At 43.0% G+C, this 17,720-nt stretch overlaps 1 protein-coding gene across 2 annotated transcripts in view; it reads right to left on the bottom strand.

The window, feature by feature from the left end:
* Positions 1 to 17,720, bottom strand: part of scube1 (signal peptide, CUB domain, EGF-like 1) — a 64,539-nt gene that overhangs the window by 36,775 nt on the left and 10,044 nt on the right. For both annotated transcript variants that reach the window (XM_030774104.1, XM_030774113.1), the window contains exon 4: positions 7,714 to 7,848. In XM_030774104.1, the coding sequence (XP_030629964.1) occupies positions 7,714 to 7,848 (135 nt within the window). The remainder of the gene's footprint in view (positions 1 to 7,713; positions 7,849 to 17,720) is intronic.

The following is a 17,720-nucleotide window of genomic DNA, read 5'->3' as shown; positions in this document are numbered from 1 at the left end:
TAAATAAAAAAAAACTCATTGTGTGATTTTCCACTATTAAACTGTTAATTAAGAAGCTGAAAACCACCAACATAGTGCCAGGCCTGCCTGGTACACAAGTGTATCCTGTACCCGTGCATTATGAAGACAGATCAGAGAACAGCTGGAGATCTACAAAAACATGGATACATTTTTAAAACACAAAGTTTCTAAATCTTCCGTCACATGAAATGTCTCCAATGGGATCTCTTCAAGGAGATTTGTGAAAGGAAAACTCTACTGAAAGCCTCCATTGAAAGCAATCAACTCAAATAAGGATCTGGAGTTTGCTAAGGAGCATTGGAACTATAGCTGGGAGCAGGAGTTGTGCTCAGACAAAAACCATAATTGAGCTTTCTGGATATGAGGACTAGTGGTGGGTTTGGCCCTGGGAGAGGAACACTGTAAGAACCTTATCTCTACAGTGTGTGAGATACTGTATTTTCACTCCTTAACTTATACAACTATTATGTTGTTGCTGTTGTTTTTTATATATATATATATCTATTCAGTTAGTTTGCGGGGTTTCCTTCGATTGGTCTTTGCAGTGATTCCTTACAGACACGTTGTTGCACAGAATCACTGATGATGTAATAATAATTACAAATGTTTCGCTTGTTTTGTGATTTCTCCCTTTAGAATGACTGACAAAAATATATAAAGCTCATTTTTGTATATTTTCTGTGAACCTCCTTTTGTTAGAACATGGCTGACACCCAAATTGAATTTAGTTTTATTATGAGATTTGCATTAATTCACTTCAATACTGGAAATACTTTCATATTAGATCAGCAGTTTTATAAGTGCTGTTCAAATATGAAAACACCATATAATTTTGCAAAGTTACAAACAGACTGAAAATGTGTACTGATGACCAGAAATATCACTGTTGGATGAAGTATCTATTCAAAATTTACACACACACACACACGCGCACACATACACACACACACACACACACATCACCCCCTCTTTCTCCCTCTCCTATTCCCATACATCCTCTTGTAAATGCCATTTTAATTGAAATCTGTCAGACTCTCTCTGTCTCTTTCTCACTCTAAATGCACAATGCTATAGGTACTAAGCCATGAATTTCAATTAGGTTCCTTTTTCAGCAACCACCATTGATGTGCTTCAACCGAAAACCGCCTCTTCCAATAACCCTCCCCAATCTTCTCCTCAAACACAAGCTTTCTTTTTCTTTTCCTCTGTCTCTCTCTCTTTCTCTGGCTCTTTCTCTCTCTTTGACACACACACACACACACGCACAAGCACACGCTCCACACACACATATACAGACACACACGTGCGCGCATTCACCCACACACGCATACACTCTAACGCATACACGTTGGCATGCGCACACACACACGCACACACACACACACACACACACACACACTCGCAGATATGCATGCAGTCTCTCACATGCATGCATGCAGGCAATCATACACACACACACATACGTGGTGATAATTGTGCAGTCACACGCAAAGACACAATCACACACAGGCCTTCAAACAGCAAAAGTATTTTCAGTTTCTTTCTCTGTAAAGGACCCTGGGTGATGTCATCATAAGCGGACAGGGAGAGGTAAGTAAAGGCTGGTCTCCTGCGTCCACTGTGTTGTACGCGGCTTTAGCTTTCAGGCAGAAATGGAAAGTTTACAGAGGCTGGCGACAGCAGTAGGGTCACATACAGAGGAAGACCCTGGCTCTGAAGAGCTGATACGAACCAGCTGCTCCTTCACCACACCAACAGAGAGAGAGAGAGAGAGAGAGAGAGAGAGACGTATATTTCCTTTTTCCCACACACTTCCCTGTTAAAAGAGCGTTATGTGTTACATGCAAAAAAAAATTTCCACAAGCAATTCCAGATAAGGTCACCTTGTGCCCACGAGACACCAATGAACACAGCTAAATATTTTCACCACCCGAAGACAAACTGAGTATTAAAAATAGGCCAGCGAGTTTTCAGAGCAAAAACATAACAAACAGACAGAGAACGACCAAGGCCTGCAGAGGCTAAGAGAGAAAAAGACGAAGAAGCTCACCAAATTAAGAGCAGTTTTCAGCAAGAAAAATAATAGTTAAACAATGTAATTATAAATTTAGTAGGAAGAGCATGGGATAGGAGTAAGGACCCTGTAATTGTGTGTGTGTGTGTATGAAAGAGACAGAGACAGACATAGAGAGAGAGAGACAGAGAGAGAGAGAGAGAGAGAGAGAGAGAGACAGGAAGAAACAGACAGGGAAGGAGCTAGAGTGCAGTGCTGTGTTCAGAGGGGTACAGTCTCTGAAAAGCTAGAAATAGGTTTTCTCTCTTATCACTCAAGCAGAAATTTGTCATCATTCAAGTGAAAAAACTGTCACTTACCACAACTTTCCTTGCTCAAAAAAGCCATAACTTTTTGTATCATGTGTGCGCAAACACACACACACACACACACACACACACACACACACACGCACACACCCACACAGTTTACAACCATTACTGACTGATGGACAAGGGTGGCTAGGAAATTTCTGTCAGACAAGGACAATTTCAATGAGTTCTCTCTCTTTCGCTTACTCACTCATCACTCTCTCTCTCACACACACATTCACACACGCACACACACACACGCTCACAGACACACACAAAGAACTGCTCATCTATCGACAACTTTCACCTCTGAACTCCTAAGTCCTTAGATTCCACTGTCCAACCAGGAAGTTGGGGCTGAGGGGGCGAGGGGGGGGAGGGTGTAAATACACAGCTCAAACAGCAAACTGATTACTCCCACTGTGTGTGTGTGTGTGTGTGTGTGTGTGTGTGTGTGTGTCTGTGTGTGCATGTGCGTGCATGCGTGCGTGTGTGCGCGCGCATGTGTGTGTGTGTGGTGTGTGTGTGTCTGTGTGTGTGTGTGTGTGCGCTCATGGTTGCAGTGGTCTTGCTCTGCCTGCTTCCTCTCCTCACTCCAAATAAACACATTCAGAGTCCACTGGTCCACTCAACCATGTTTGTCTTACTGTTTGTTTTTCCCTCTCTCTCTCACCATCACTCAATTCCTCCCCTCCTACGCAGGAGAGAGAAAGAAAAAGAATGAAGGGGAGGGAAATGGAGACTTTCTTGACTTTTCAAGTCAGAGATAGAAAGAGAGAGAGAGAGAGAGGGAGAGACTCCATGCAAATACTTAAATGAGGCACCCATAATTTCTCTGACCAAATCAGGACATTAACGCATAACCAAACACCATAAAATATTTTCACATCATAAAACAAAGTAGGTTATTGACTAGACCTGCACGGAATCTTGAAAATGCTACAATGTTAGGTGAGTGTGCAGATATGTATGCATGTGTTGAAATATGAATATGCCCATAGCAGTGTGTAGTTCCCTGTGTGTGTGCGCGTGTGTGTGTGTGTGTGCGCATGTGTGTGTTTGTGTGCATTGGGTAACAGTACTATTCCTCATGTCCTCCTGTGTTCATAAATCACGTCCTTGCACCAGTGTCTCTACAGCAGAGACGGCGCCGGGGCAAGCTGACGCATTAATGATTTTCCCCTGTTCACAACAGTGAGAGAGAGAGAAAAAGAGAGAGGGAGAGAGAGAGAGAGAGAGAGAGAGAGAGAGAGAGGGAGAGAGAGGGAGAGAAAGAGAGCAGAGGCAGCCACTTATGCCTCTGACTGAGGGGGCTTTGAAAGGACATGACTTACTCTAGTCTGGCCAGGGCAAACTGTCTCCCTCCTCTCTCTTGTTCTTTCTGTCTCTCTGTCTCTCTCTCTGTCTCTCTGTCTCTGACCCTCTCTCTCTCTCTTTCTCTCTTTCTCTCTCTCTCTCTCTCTCTCTCTCTCTCTCTCTCTCTCTCTGTGGGAGAGAAAGAAAGTAGGCAGAACATTCTGGGGTTTTTCTTCGGTGAGAGAGGGATCCTGTGTCCTCAGTTTTCCGGCGGCATTCCCACTGCCAATCCCGCTGGTTACTATGGCGATTCCCAAGCCCTCAGAGCAGCAGACTTGCTGTCTGCAAGGGGAGAAAACTCAAATTCCCAATTTACTGCCAGCTGACATTTGCCAGAATTTCTGCAATTGAGTGGAGGGAAGAATTTACAAGGATATTATTTACACAACATGTGGGGACATCTCACACCATATTTAAAAACCCTATCAGGAGACATGGCTCGACAGTGGGGAGCTGATATGATACCAGTTCCATTGTTATCAGCTGACTCAACAGACCTCCTGCCGCAGTTTATGACGCACATTTCGGAGGGAAGATTTTCAAAAATGATGTAGCGAAAGGAACTTGACTCTAGTTTTCCGTCACTTGCCTATGACCTGAACACAGAAGCATTCACAAGTTCCCCCAAATTCCACATTTCTCTAAAACTGTTTATCTAATGACAAACTTCAGAACTTCAGGGAAAAAAAAAAAAAACGCTGTTTTCTGGGAGACAGTCTGAAGGTGACGATTGCCAGACTGGAGAAAGACAGAGAAAACAACCTCAAAAACGGAAAGGATGTTTGAAGCTGAATGTTCCTGTACTAGGAGTTAACAGCGTGTTGTAGTCAGGGAGCATCCTGTGACTCAGTGGCCATCAGTTAACCATGCATAGATCCATTCAGGCGTCCACTGGACACGTGGGCCTGCTTTATAACTACCTGAAGCGCTGATCCTGAGAAAAAGTAGTTGTCCTTTCCCAAGAATACTTTCACAAAGAACTCTGAAAAAAATTAATGGAAACAACTATGACCTTGATCACAATGGAACAAATAATTACAACTCTTACAGCTAGCAGGGGTTATTATGGTCCCCTGTGGGTAGGGGCAACTGCTGCATCACTTTAACATTATTTCTAAGAAATCCAACTGCATTTTAAGAGAGAGAGAGGGAGAGAGAGAGAGAGAGAGAGAGGGAACAGGGTGTGTGAAAGCTGGTAATTGGCACCAGCAGTAAGGGGGGGTGGGGGGGGGGGGGGGGGGGGGGGGGGGAGAAAGATGAACCATTTTCTAACCACAGAATTTTTTCCTGCCAGTTGAGTGTTTGCGCTTGTGCGTGTGAGCGTGTTGTACAGTAGAGCTCTGTCCTGTGACCACCTGACCATACAACTCCACCCCCTCGCCCACACCCTCTAACACGTGCACACACGCCCACATACACACACTCAGACAGGACAGAGCCATATCCTGGGCCTATGCAAAATCATACAATACCACTACCTCTCAACAGGTTCTCAAAAAAAACAAAGAGTGCTAAAGGAATCATGCGACGTGAAGAAGTTCTGAGAATATGACGTGAACATGGTCCTCAGCTGCTACGGTGGGGGACATTTAAAAAAAAAAAAAAGAAGAAGAAGAAGATCTACCTGATGGCAAACATTTGTCTAAAACCCTCCTCTAAACAGTCGCAAAGACTTGGACACGTAGTGTGCACTGAGAATTTCCGCCAAAGACAAAAAGGACTTGAGACTGGTGTGCTCAAACACATCAGGGTAAAAAGCATAAACCCTGACCTGTCACAGCAGCCTGAGGAGTGAGAGATGGAGAGCTGAACTGTAAGCACACGCACACGCGCACACACACACACACACACATACACACACACACACACACACACACACACATACACTGAGTGATGAGTGAAGGTGAGAGGTTCATCCAGGGTTACTGGGTTATGAGATTAAGACCTTTTCATGAGAAAGGCCTCTCTCTCTCTCTCTCTCTCTCTCTCTCTCTGTATCTGTGTGTGTGTGTGTGTTTGGTAAGAAAGACAAGTGTTAAAAGAGAGAAGCAGAGAGGATCTAGGACAGACAAACACTCATGTTCCAGTGAAGCTCCTGCTGCTGCTATTTCAGTCTGAATTGCAGAGCAACGTGTGTGTGTGTGTGTGTGTGTGTAAGAGAGGAGTGAGGGTATGTACATATGCATGAAACACTGAGGAGATTTTCACCAGTACAGTATTGCCATAGCATTTCCATCAGTAAGACGCAACATTCTTGTTTGTTTACAGCCTCATTCACGGAAACACATATACAAACATAGAACTTTCTCTCTTGTTTACAGTATCGCGTGTTTGAAGTGAAAATATAGCGAGCAAGGCCAGAAGGACACATGCACAAACTTTTGGCTTATGGACTTCCCAGAAAGCAAACATGGAACATTTCTATTTCAGCATCACTCCTTCCATCTCTCTCTCTCTCTCTCTCTCTCTCTCTCTCTCTCTCTCCCTCTCTCTCCCTCTCCCTCTCTCTCTTTCCTTCACTCCTCCCCTCTCTCTGACCTTAGTCTCTTTTTCTCCCTGAGATCAGATATAGTCTTTTAAAATGTACTGACATGCAAATGAGCATAGAGAGAGGGAGAGAGAGAGAGAGAGAGAGAGAGAGAATGAAGGAAAGAAAAGTACAGTGATAGAGAGAAATAGAAAAAGAGAAGAGAAAGAGTGGGGCGGGGGGTCATTCACCCCTCTCCACATTCCACACATGACTGAGAGTGACATCACAGAAATGATTGCAGCTCTACCATATCTCATTTGTGTGTCTGTGTGTGTGTGTAAGTGCGTGTCTAAGTGTGTACGTGTGTGTGTGTGCGCACACGTGTGTGTGTAAATTTCTTTGATTTGCTCAATGTTAGAGAATGTGTCCCTCTCAAGCCCTCGGCTGTGTCATTACAGATGAAGCTCATTTATTAACTCTGACAGGCGGAATGAGCCACAACACACGGGTCAATCAAATGCACCACGGGGTCACGCCAACGACACAGCACACATGTCATAAGTCACATGCCACACCCACCCCCGCTCACTGTACACACACACACACACACACAATGACATCAGTGCCATAAGAGGCATGTGAACTCCACTCAACATCAACATGGTCACCGCCTGCACATTCATCTGCTGACCTTTGACCTGGACCCTGTCATCTCACAGGTCATGTCAATCTGACCTGAATACTGTAATGATCAGGGCTGGACAGAGGACCTTTCTTACAATTGACTTACAATTGACTGTGTCAGTGACATTGGACTCTCTCTCTGTCTATCTCTCGGTCTCTCTCTGTCGTCCTCTCTCTCTGTCTATCTCTCTGTGCGTCTCTGTCTTCTCTCTCTCTGTCTATCTCTCAGTCTCACTCTGTCTCCTCTCTCTCTGTCTATCTCTCGGTCTCTCTCTGTCGTCCTCTCTCTCTGTTTATCTCTCTGTGCATCTCTGTCGTCCTCTCTCTCTGTCTATCTCTCTGTCTTTCTCTGTCTCCTCTCTCTCTGTCTGTCTCTCGGTCTCACTCTGTCTTCTCTCTCTCTGTCTATCTCTCGGTCTCTCTCTGTCGTCCTCTCTCTCTGTCTATCTCTCAGTCTCACTCTGTCTCCTCTCTCTCTGTCTATTTCTCTGTTTTTCTCCGTCTCCTCTCTCTCTGTCTATCTCTCTTTCTATCACAATCTCCTCTCTCTGTGTCTATCCCTCTGTTTCTCTGTTTCATCTCTCCTTGTCTATCTCTGTCTCTCTCTGTCACCCCTCTCTCTCTCTCTCTCTCTCTCTCTCTGTGCATATCTGAAGGGAACTCTAGAACATGCAGACGAAGAACACTTGAACAGAGCTTTGAGAAAAAAAATTGTGTAAAGCAGGGAGGAGAAAAAAGGTTCAGGTAAAAGTGTCAAATAAATGAAAGTAGATTGCAAATCTCCCTCACATGTACAAAAACAACATTATAAGACTCACCATCAGAGCGGTGAATGCAGGTGTGTTGATTGTCGCTGAGGAAGAAACCCTCTTTGCACTGACACTCGTAGCTGCCCATGGTGTTAACACACACCTGCTGGCATCCCCCATTGTTGTCCAGACACTCGTCCACGTCTGTCAGAACAAGAGACAGGGAGAGACACAGGCACGGTTATTCAAGCAAAAGTTACACACGCAGACACACACACACACACACACACACACACACACACACACACACGCAGAGTATTTCAGGCACTCAGACAGATTTCCGTAGAATTAGCATGCTCTGCTGAACTCTGTAAAGCTACAGTGTCTGCAGGTATTTATGATAGCGCTTGTTTATTTGTCATGGTAGTTTTCCTCTTTGCAACTAAAAGACTATTTAAAGCGTCTGAAGAATTCAGTTGATGACATGAGATGCTGGAATGTTCCATTGTACGCATGCACCTCTGGACAGACAAACAAATAAACAATAAAAAAAATAAAGATAGACAGATAGTCAAGCATCAGACAGAGACAAACAAAGCAGGGGAGAGAGAGAGGAGAGAGAAAGAGAGGGAGAGAGAGAGAGAGAGAGAGAGAGAAATGGACAGCAGCACAGCATCTGTCATGCTACAATCACTGATAACACACTCCAGCAACCATTGTCGTCAGAGTTCACGTGAGGGTTAAAGTGTGTGTGGAGGCTGTAGGTTAATATATGGGTTAATTAGTTAATTTGGTTGAGCATTCATAAGTTTCTTTGTGTATGTGTCTGCGTGTGTGTGTATTTGTGTGTGTGTGTGTGTGCGTGCGTGTGTGTATTTGTGTATTTGTGTGTGTGTGTGTGTGTGTGTGTTTGAGAGAGTTTGTCTGAGGAACAGCGCCTTGTCTCTGACAGTTCTATAAATCTTTATGTGGGTATATTGGTTTGGGAAATCCTCTAACACTGCAGACCAGTAACACACTTGAGTGAGTTTTACACAGCCCTAACACAGCAACCTGCTACTCGGCCGACTCCGGTTTGGAACTAAGACGCCTGACCATGTCATGAAACACTCCTCTGTCATCCTGTCTTTCTTGTCTCAAAGAATCTCTGTTCTTCTCATCTTTTCCATTATGTCAGACCGTTTCTTAAGTGCTGCCCCTGTTAATTTGCTCTCCATTTTGAAAATTAAAAGTCCAAACACAGACCTTTAAGGTTTCTTACTAGAGATTAAGGTACATTTTGGAACCATTTGTGATTTATGAACCTTTTTATGACTGGAAAGGTTCTTATAAGAACCTTTGGATAAAGACAGGGCTCCTCAAAGTTAGAAAAGCACCTTTGAGCATATATTTTTCATTTATGAAGATAAAATAAGTGAAGTGTAATACCTTTCACGTTGCAAAACTTTGATACCAATAAAACCACCAATAATTATGTGAGATCCAACACTTGTAATCTGTAATTTTTTTTATAGCAGTGTACACTCTTGGAGCAAAAAAGCACTCTGATGGTACAAGGACCTGGTTTGGGAAAGAGGTTTTGGGAGGGAGCACATAACAGAGGTGTGCCAGTTAAGGGGAGGACCACAGGTAAACATCTCTTCATTACAGAGACACAGTAGAGACCGGGTCATCAGAGGCAGGTCTCTCTGACTCACTGGCCTCCGACTCCTGGGCTGAGGTCGGCGGTTTGGAGCCAACTTGGGACAAATAAGCTACAAAACCTAAAATAAACCTGGTTAGCGCTCCCTTTCTTGACCGGAGAGAGCTCCTAAGAATCCTTAAACATTCAAGTTCAGCCATAAAAGGACAACTTTGCAGTTTCAGTCAGAGAAACTTGTTTTAACCACGTGCCCACCGCGGGTTACACGACCGCTGTGTTCTGTCTCTGTTACACTATGCCACCTTTCCAGACACAATGTTTTGTAGATGAGTTCCTTTATGAAGCCTAGTTTGCTCTGATACACGCCTTTGATAACTCTGTTATACTAATCTTGCTGTGTACTGGAAGTCTGATTAGTCATTCTGTCTCTGTCTTGTAATTCTGTTATGACACACTGCCTCAATTACGTTGTGCTGCTTTTGATCAGGAAGCCTGTTCAGCAGTGCTGTAATTTAGTCTGACACTAAATCAAAACTGGCATGGACTCTGGAGGCCTTGCCCCAGGAAACTCTGAATACTCAAAAGTTTCACACTCTATATGTGCATTATATCATTAAAAAAAATATATATATATATATATACACACACACACACACACACACACACACACACACATATATATATATATATATATACACATTATGTGATGTCTCTGTAGTAACATTATCACATTTATGTATAAAAAATGACAAACTGCTCCATTTGTTGACTTTATACTCGCAGCGACCAAATGAATTTATTTTACGTGTCAGTGTTCATTGACACCACAACTGATCGTCAGTCATCATTCTAACATAACTCATTCATCAGTCAATGTGTTGCTCAAACACAATAAATATATGTGCTCTATTAAGTTTGCAAGCTAATGAATCAGAATATGGTGGAGGAAGCTGATGTTGAGATCAATGATAACTCGTAAAATTTTAGTTGTCTCTCATACCGGAGAAAAATATTGCACCTGCTTTAGATGAGTATATATATATATTAAAAAAAATATTATATTATATTATATTATACATAAATATATATACACACACACACATATATATATGTGTGTGTGTGTGCACGCGCGCGCGCGTGTGTGTGTGTGTGTGTGTGTGTGTGTGTGTGTGTGTGTGTGTGTGTGTGTGTGCGAAATTGCATCATCGTTCTTTCTTAAATGTAAACTGTCTGAGAAGATTTTTGCTGTTTCCTGGTACACACTGCACAGCCAAGGCAATAAGCATGTGCAGCACCTGCTTAGCTTGTGAATTACAAGGTTCTCTTTGAAAATTTAGGAGGCCAACACCCTCCCCCCCATACACACACACACACACACACACACTTCCCCTGTCCTGGCAGTCCTGCCTCAGTTACATCACACCCCCGTGAGTTATCTTTAAATGTCTCTCTACTCACTTTGTCTTAGCAATGAAGCTCTGTCCTACTGTCTGTGTTCTATCATACTGTCTCCACACTGGAATTCGGAAATGTCACATTGCCTTGTTTATGGTAAACTGTCTCTTCATTTAAACTCCCTCCATTTTGTCTCCTTGCCTGTTTTTCAATTCTGTTCAGTCAATCGGTCTCTGTCCTGCCCTGCAGCCTCTGTTTTGTCACAACATCTCTCTCTATTCTGCTCCATCCCCTTTAGAACACTTAAACCATTCTGGACTTTTGTTTTGTCAGACTGACTCAGTGAGGACACACATTCTCTATGCACTAGGATTTCTGTTATGTCACATTGCCTAGATTATGTCAAACTCCTGTTTTATCCACAGTCTCTCTGTTCTGTTCTGCCATGTTCTGCCTGATCTGGACCTATGTTCTGTCAGCCTGTCTCTGCTCTGTCAAAGCCCATTTAGCCCGACACACTGCCTCTCTTTAATTATGTCTTCATTTAACATTTGTTCTGTCACAAACATACTGCTCTGCCACCACTCTCTCTGATCTGGAGCCTGTTCCATCACTTTGTTCTGGTGAGGAAACCAGTTTAAGACTCAGTGTGAGACAGATGCTACTTTACCATGAAGTGCTGTTCTATAGCTTTAACCAAGCCTCTCAGGCCTTTTTCTATGAACAAAAAGAAATGTGTGTGTGTGTGTGTGTGTGTGTGTGTGTGTGTGTGTGTGTGTGTGTGTGTGTGTGTGTGTGTGTGTGTGTGCACGCGCGTGTGTGTCTGTGTACATGTGCATGTGTGTGTGTATGTGGGTGTGGGTGTGCATGCCTGCGTGTATGTGTGTGTGTGCGTGTGTTTCTGTCTATCTGTCTGTGTGTGTGTGTGTGTGTGTGTGTGAAGCCCAGTGTATTCAGAGTGTGTTGAGGGAATTTTATTGGCCTGCTGTTGCATTTAAGCTGGTGCCTATTTATGTGTGTCTAAAGAGCCTTACGCCCATTATCACCCAGGTACAATGACACTACAGTACACACTCCGCTCCGCTGACTTAACAAGCAACTTCATTAAGACTGACAGACTAATAGAGGAACTCAAGCGGCAGATTTACAGGCTAATACAGCCCTGCCACAGTCAGGCTTATGGGAAACTACATTGTGTCTTGAACAAGACTTACTGGCCAATGCAAACTGGAATCCACTGTCATGTCATACATCCAGTAAACAAAGCTAACATCATTGCTTCTGTCTCCCTCTCAAACACACACACACACACACACACACACACAGACACACACACACACACACACATTCAAAGCCCAATTCAGTCACAGTGGTTTACTATATACCCCGGGCTTTACCTAGCTACACAACTCTTATTTTAGCATCTGCCTGGCGTCTCGTTAACACAGCACGAACAGCAAAGCCTTTTCCACTGCGTTAACTGAGAGAAGGGGAGGAGAAGAGGAGAGCTAGAGGAGAGAAGGCCCGTCTTTTCATTTTCATTTGGCACGAGAGACAGAGCCATCCCTGTATGTCTGAGCAGTTTGGAGAAATGTGGAAAAGTGGATGTCTCTGTCCATCAGCCAAGAGATCAACACCCCTATCTCTTATTGGAACCCAGTGTCATCAGTTCTCCTGGAAATATGACATGAGTTCCCTGCAGAACTATGATTTTAACCTTAATTATGTTTGATTACGTTACATTATGTTATATTATGTATCTATTATGGCTTATTTCAGATTTGGATACAATCTGTTCCATTCATTTGAGAACAGAAAAGTGAAAAAGTAGATGCTGCTGGAACAGACCCATTGACCACTGTCACACGCACACTTACTTCAACAGTGGATTAATCCAGGAGTCGAAGACATGTTGGATTTTTTATTTATTTATTTATTTATTTATTTATTTATTTATTTATTTTGGAGGGGGTGGGGGGGTTGTTTTGGTTTTCATTTTTCAATGGATCTGTCCCATAAACATGAACCGACAGATTTACAAAGCATTTAGCTGGAGCAAAGATTGCTCTCCTTTTTTATGTATTTACAAAACATGAAAAAATATTCAGTTTGATGTTTTAACTGTCTTATTCCTTGTAGCAGGAGGAGGAAAAAAGTAATCACAGATTTTGTCCTGGTGAGAATGCTTTGAAAACTATGACTGTATACATCTGTCCTTCCACCCCATTCAAAGAATTGCCAACAGACTGTAAATGATGAGAGGTGGAGAACAGTTGGGTTTCGGTTCACGTGGGTTTCTCCAGAGCGTTTTGCGATCTGTTTAATGTGTGAATGGAAACAGATATCATCAATGTGACAGCACTCTCTCGTTTAAAAGGAGAGAAAAAAACAACATTTCAGCTGTCATCTCTCAATTAAGACCGTTCCTGCCAAAATTTAAACAAGGGGGCCTGGCATCCCAGACTACGAGTTTAAACTGGAACGTTTTTGTTTTGTTTGATTGCTCTTGTGTAAACTTTAATTTGGATGAGATCTGGGTGACATGACACAACAGGGAAAGAAAGAGAGAGAGAGAGAGAGAGAGTGTGTTTGTGAGAGAGAGAGAGAGAGAGAGAGGGAGGGATAAAGAGAGTGAGAGAGAGAGGAGAGAGAGGGAGGGATAAAGAGAGAGAGAGAGAGAGAGGGAGGGATAAAGAGAAAGAGAGTGAGAGAGAGAGACACTGAAGCTGAGAACAAGGAAAAGGAACGGAAAACAAGAGAGAAGAGAAGAGAAGAGAAGAGAAGAGAAGAGAAGAGAAGAGAAGAGAAGAGAAGGACTATCGTATAAAAAGTAAAGACCTTCACTGAAAACCCAATCTCTCAAAAACATACAAGCATACACACTACCTACTACCCATCGCCCCCCCAACCCCAAATGGCCCCTTGTTTCCGTGGTGACGCTGGACATTTCATTGGACATTCTTTTCCTCCGCCACGCATGTTCTTTCCTCTGATCTGACGGAGGAGTGAGAGAAGAAAAAAAAAAACCTCTGAAAGATAAATAAACAGCAGCAGCAGCACAGACATTCATAAAAACGACCAAATTATCAACACATTGAGTCCAGCTGCCTGCACGGACAGAGAAAATAAATACAAATCTGAATCAAAAAGCCAGAGAGGAACTGCACTAGATTACTCTTTAATCAGCTGCCCATCAGCCAATCTTAAATCAATTACGGCTACAACCTGTTGAAATGCGGAAAAGGGTGTGTCTGTGAACTGACTTGAATTGACTTCCTACATGTATCAAAACAGGCAGGTAGAAAGACGTCCCGTTTCGTTTTTCTCTTTTCCTAAGTCGTCAAAAGAGAGAGTTACTTTGCCACGCGCTTCTTTCTGAGCTACACTCTGTGTCTGTGTGTCTGTGTCTGTGTCTGTGTCTGGAGTGTGTGTCTGTGTGAGAGTGTGTGTGCATGTGTGCATGTGTGTGTGTGTGTGTGCATGTGTCTGTGTCTGGAGTGTGTGTCTGTGTGAGAGTGTGTGTGCATGTGTGCATGTGTGTGCAAGTACACATATATGTGTGTGTGTGTGTGTGTGTGTGTGTGTGTGTACATGTGTGTGTGCAGTAAGCAATTTGTAGGGGGATGAGGGAGGATGCAATCCCCCTTGTTAGCGAAATGACCAAAATGCATCCCCCTTGTTAACCTGCCATCCCCCTACATACTCTATGGAGTAGTGTCAGTAACCATTGGGCTAAACTTCCCACTGTGCGTGTGTGCGTGTGTGTGTGTGCATGTGTGTGTGTATGTGTGTGTGTGTGTGTGTGTGTGTGTGCGCGCGTGCGTGTGTTTAAAAGGAGGTAGGTAAGTAAGTATCGAAAAGCACTGTGATTTCTGATGTTTTGGTGCATTGCTGAATGTACCACATACTCAAAACATTAACAAAGCATCATGGGAAAATGAGCTTTGGGTCTTATGTTGTGTGCAGTGAAAGAATCATCAGCCATTTACAAACAATATCAAACGTTATTATTATGTTCCTCTTACGTTATTCAGCGATATTTCCTCAGAATCTCTCCTGAGTTCCTGAGAAACTCTTTCAACATCTCTTTTTTGTTTATATAGACTTTTAGTCTATATTTGTTTGTATAAACCAAGGAGAAAACTACCTAGAATAAAGATCAATTTATTTGTAAACCTGGATTTCCATTTCATAAACATGTGAATGCACAAGTTTGTGACTGCATTGTGTTGGTTACTGTTACACGTGGTGCATATTTACTCTTTGGTCACCAAGTAGTCGACTGTCATGTGTATTTATCTCGTTGTCTTATACTGTCAAAGATGACTGAACGGTGCAAACATTCACACAGGTTTTTTGTCTTTCCCTCTCTTGCTCCATGTTTATAATGATGGAGACATACCTACTGATCCTGTTTATTGTCTTCAGCATACTCATTCCTGTTTACACGGATGAAGGACTGCGTGCCCTGAAATGTTTTGAGATTCTATATACATTTGCTCCGTGCAGTTTTGCATATGTTTCAAAAAACAATGAAAGAAAAATCCAAGTCTCGTCAAGAACACTGGCTCTTTTAAGCCTTTTTTTTTTGTTTTTCCTTTTTTTTTTTTTTTTTTTTTGCAGTATAAGGTTTTATTCTGATTGCATCAAATATGTTGCTGTTATTTACTGTTATTTGTCATAACACCCTTTTCTAAAGAACACCTGTTTTTGTAAGACCAAGGAGAAAATAACACTACAGAAGTATTGTGATTTACCACAGACACACATTACAGTATATACCAATGTATATTATACATAATGACATCAAAGGACACTGACAGGTTAATGTTCAGCACACATATTCACCTGAATCCTGAGGGAGACAGACAGCTGCTGAAAGGCCAGATCCATCAGCAGTTCCTCAGTACTAAATCTTTTGTGTATTCTGTTAATGATTACTGATTAATGCTCTGAAGTGATGATGGAAATGTCTAGATCAGTGAAAATGACAATGTCATCAGAGCAACAGAGTGCCAGGAGAGAGACTGGTACATTTTCCACAGAGAGAGAGGGAAAGAGAGAGAGCGAGAGAGAGAGAGAGAAAGAGAGCAAGAGAGCAAGAGAGAGAGAGGGGGGGGGTGAGAGAGAAACAGAGGAAAGAGAAAAGAGGCCACAGAATGAAAGACAGACAGAGTGAAGAATGTTGGTTTGTGGCACAGAGGAATACAGACAATGAAAGGGAAAGTGCAATGGCATGGTTTAGAAGCTGAGGTTGTGACCTTTGAGAAGAATCACAGTTTCACTACAGGTCAGACATGTGGCCTACTCTGTCTCAACACCCACTGATGCCATGTCAGGGACAGAATCAGCACAAAAACAGGCTGGCAAAGAAGTGTTTGGAAAAAGCTAAAAAAAAAAAAAAGGCTAAAAGCCAGGAGACAAAAAAAAAAATCATCCAAATCATCCAAAAAAGTTTGTGTTTTTTAGGATGAATCAAGTGATCTTAAAAGGGTCCAACTGCTTTGCGAGTGAATTTGATCTAGTTAGTCATACCAGGGCACTGCATATTGTATACATAAGGGATTTTGACATTCGAACGATAACCGTTACAACACAGCAAAATGACGCATTCCCCATCTGCCAAAGAGGTTAAAGAGATCATGTGAGATCCAACAAAACAAGCAGAAAGTTTGTAAGACTGTAACGGATAGAAACAGAATAAGAGAGAACGTGTGTGTGTGTGTGTGTGTGTGTGTGTGTGTGCAGGTGTGCACATACGAGCGCATATGTGTATCAAAGAAAAAGTAAGATTGGGAGACAGTGAGAAAAAATAAAGGGAACGAAAAAGGGGAAAAGAGAGGGGGGGGGGGCAACACAACAGAACCCCCTTGGTGATGGTGATAGCCCTCCACGGCCTTGTCTGAGTTCCCAACACCGGCATTTACAGTTCTATTTGAGACATTCCACAATAAAGATGTCAAATCAAGAGCAAGTCCATCGCCTCAGGGGAAAATGCCTGGAGTCACTCCAGGGACAACCCAAAGCCAAGACAACCAAGAAAATAGACGGAGAGAGAGAGAGAGGGACAGACAGACAGACAGACAGACAGACAGACAGAGTGAGGGAGAGATAGATGTTTGAAATATAGAGGGACAGCATGACAGGGAGAGGAAATATGGAGAGCACAGGAGTGGTAAGGACAGCACGGGAGACAGGAGAAATTATTTGAGGGAGGTAACAGAAAGAGAGTAAGTGAAAGCATGAGGGAGAGAAAGAGAGAGAAAAAATGGAAGCTGAGTTGAAGTAGGTGGAATATTAAGGTGATAAAATGAGTGTTTTGTGCTGCCCTACCCCTGTATCCATCATCATTAGTGCAGTGGAATGAAAAATGAAGAGGTCAGGAGCCTGAAACTCAATCACACTGGGAGTGCAGCTCCAATATTTGCTTTGGATTCCATTTGCAGGGAGGACAAGAGAGGAGAGGAGAGGAGAGGAGAGAGGAGAGAGGAGAGGAGAGGAGAGGAGAGGTGAGGAGAGGAGAGAGAGAGAGATGGGGGGACAGGGAGGCACAGCACAAAAGTGTCAGCCCTTCTTTTCATCCACTAAGTGTAGCATGGCTAACCAGCTCCTGTGATCAGGAACACAAGTACACACCGGCTGTAAATCTGCACCATCGTGCACATTTTCATGAGCAGACCACAATACACACCACAACCCGACACGTCCCTGCCGAAGCCCAAAACACAACATCTGCAGTCACTTACAGTGCAAAACACAGACAGACAAGTCTAAGCAGCAATGCAAAAAAACACTTTTTAAAAGATTCCTACATTCCCCCCTTTAAAACCCACAGTACCCCTCTCTCACACACACACACATATCTCCAGAACCATGAAACCAAGACGAGCTCTCAGGGTCATGCTATTTCATCTCTGAACTCCTCCGATAAATATGAGACTGCAAGTTATTAATTTTCTCTTTCGACGCTCCTGCCTACTGCCATTTTTAAGCCGCTAACGTAAACATTTGACATGCCCACGGGATTCCGGGAAAAACA

Source organism: Chanos chanos, chromosome 1 (assembly GCF_902362185.1).
Source record: "Chanos chanos chromosome 1, fChaCha1.1, whole genome shotgun sequence".
In the NCBI taxonomy this organism is placed as follows: domain Eukaryota; kingdom Metazoa; phylum Chordata; class Actinopteri; order Gonorynchiformes; family Chanidae; genus Chanos; species Chanos chanos.
Note: the sequence above shows the minus strand (reverse complement) of the source record. Positions and strands in the feature narration are given on the sequence as shown.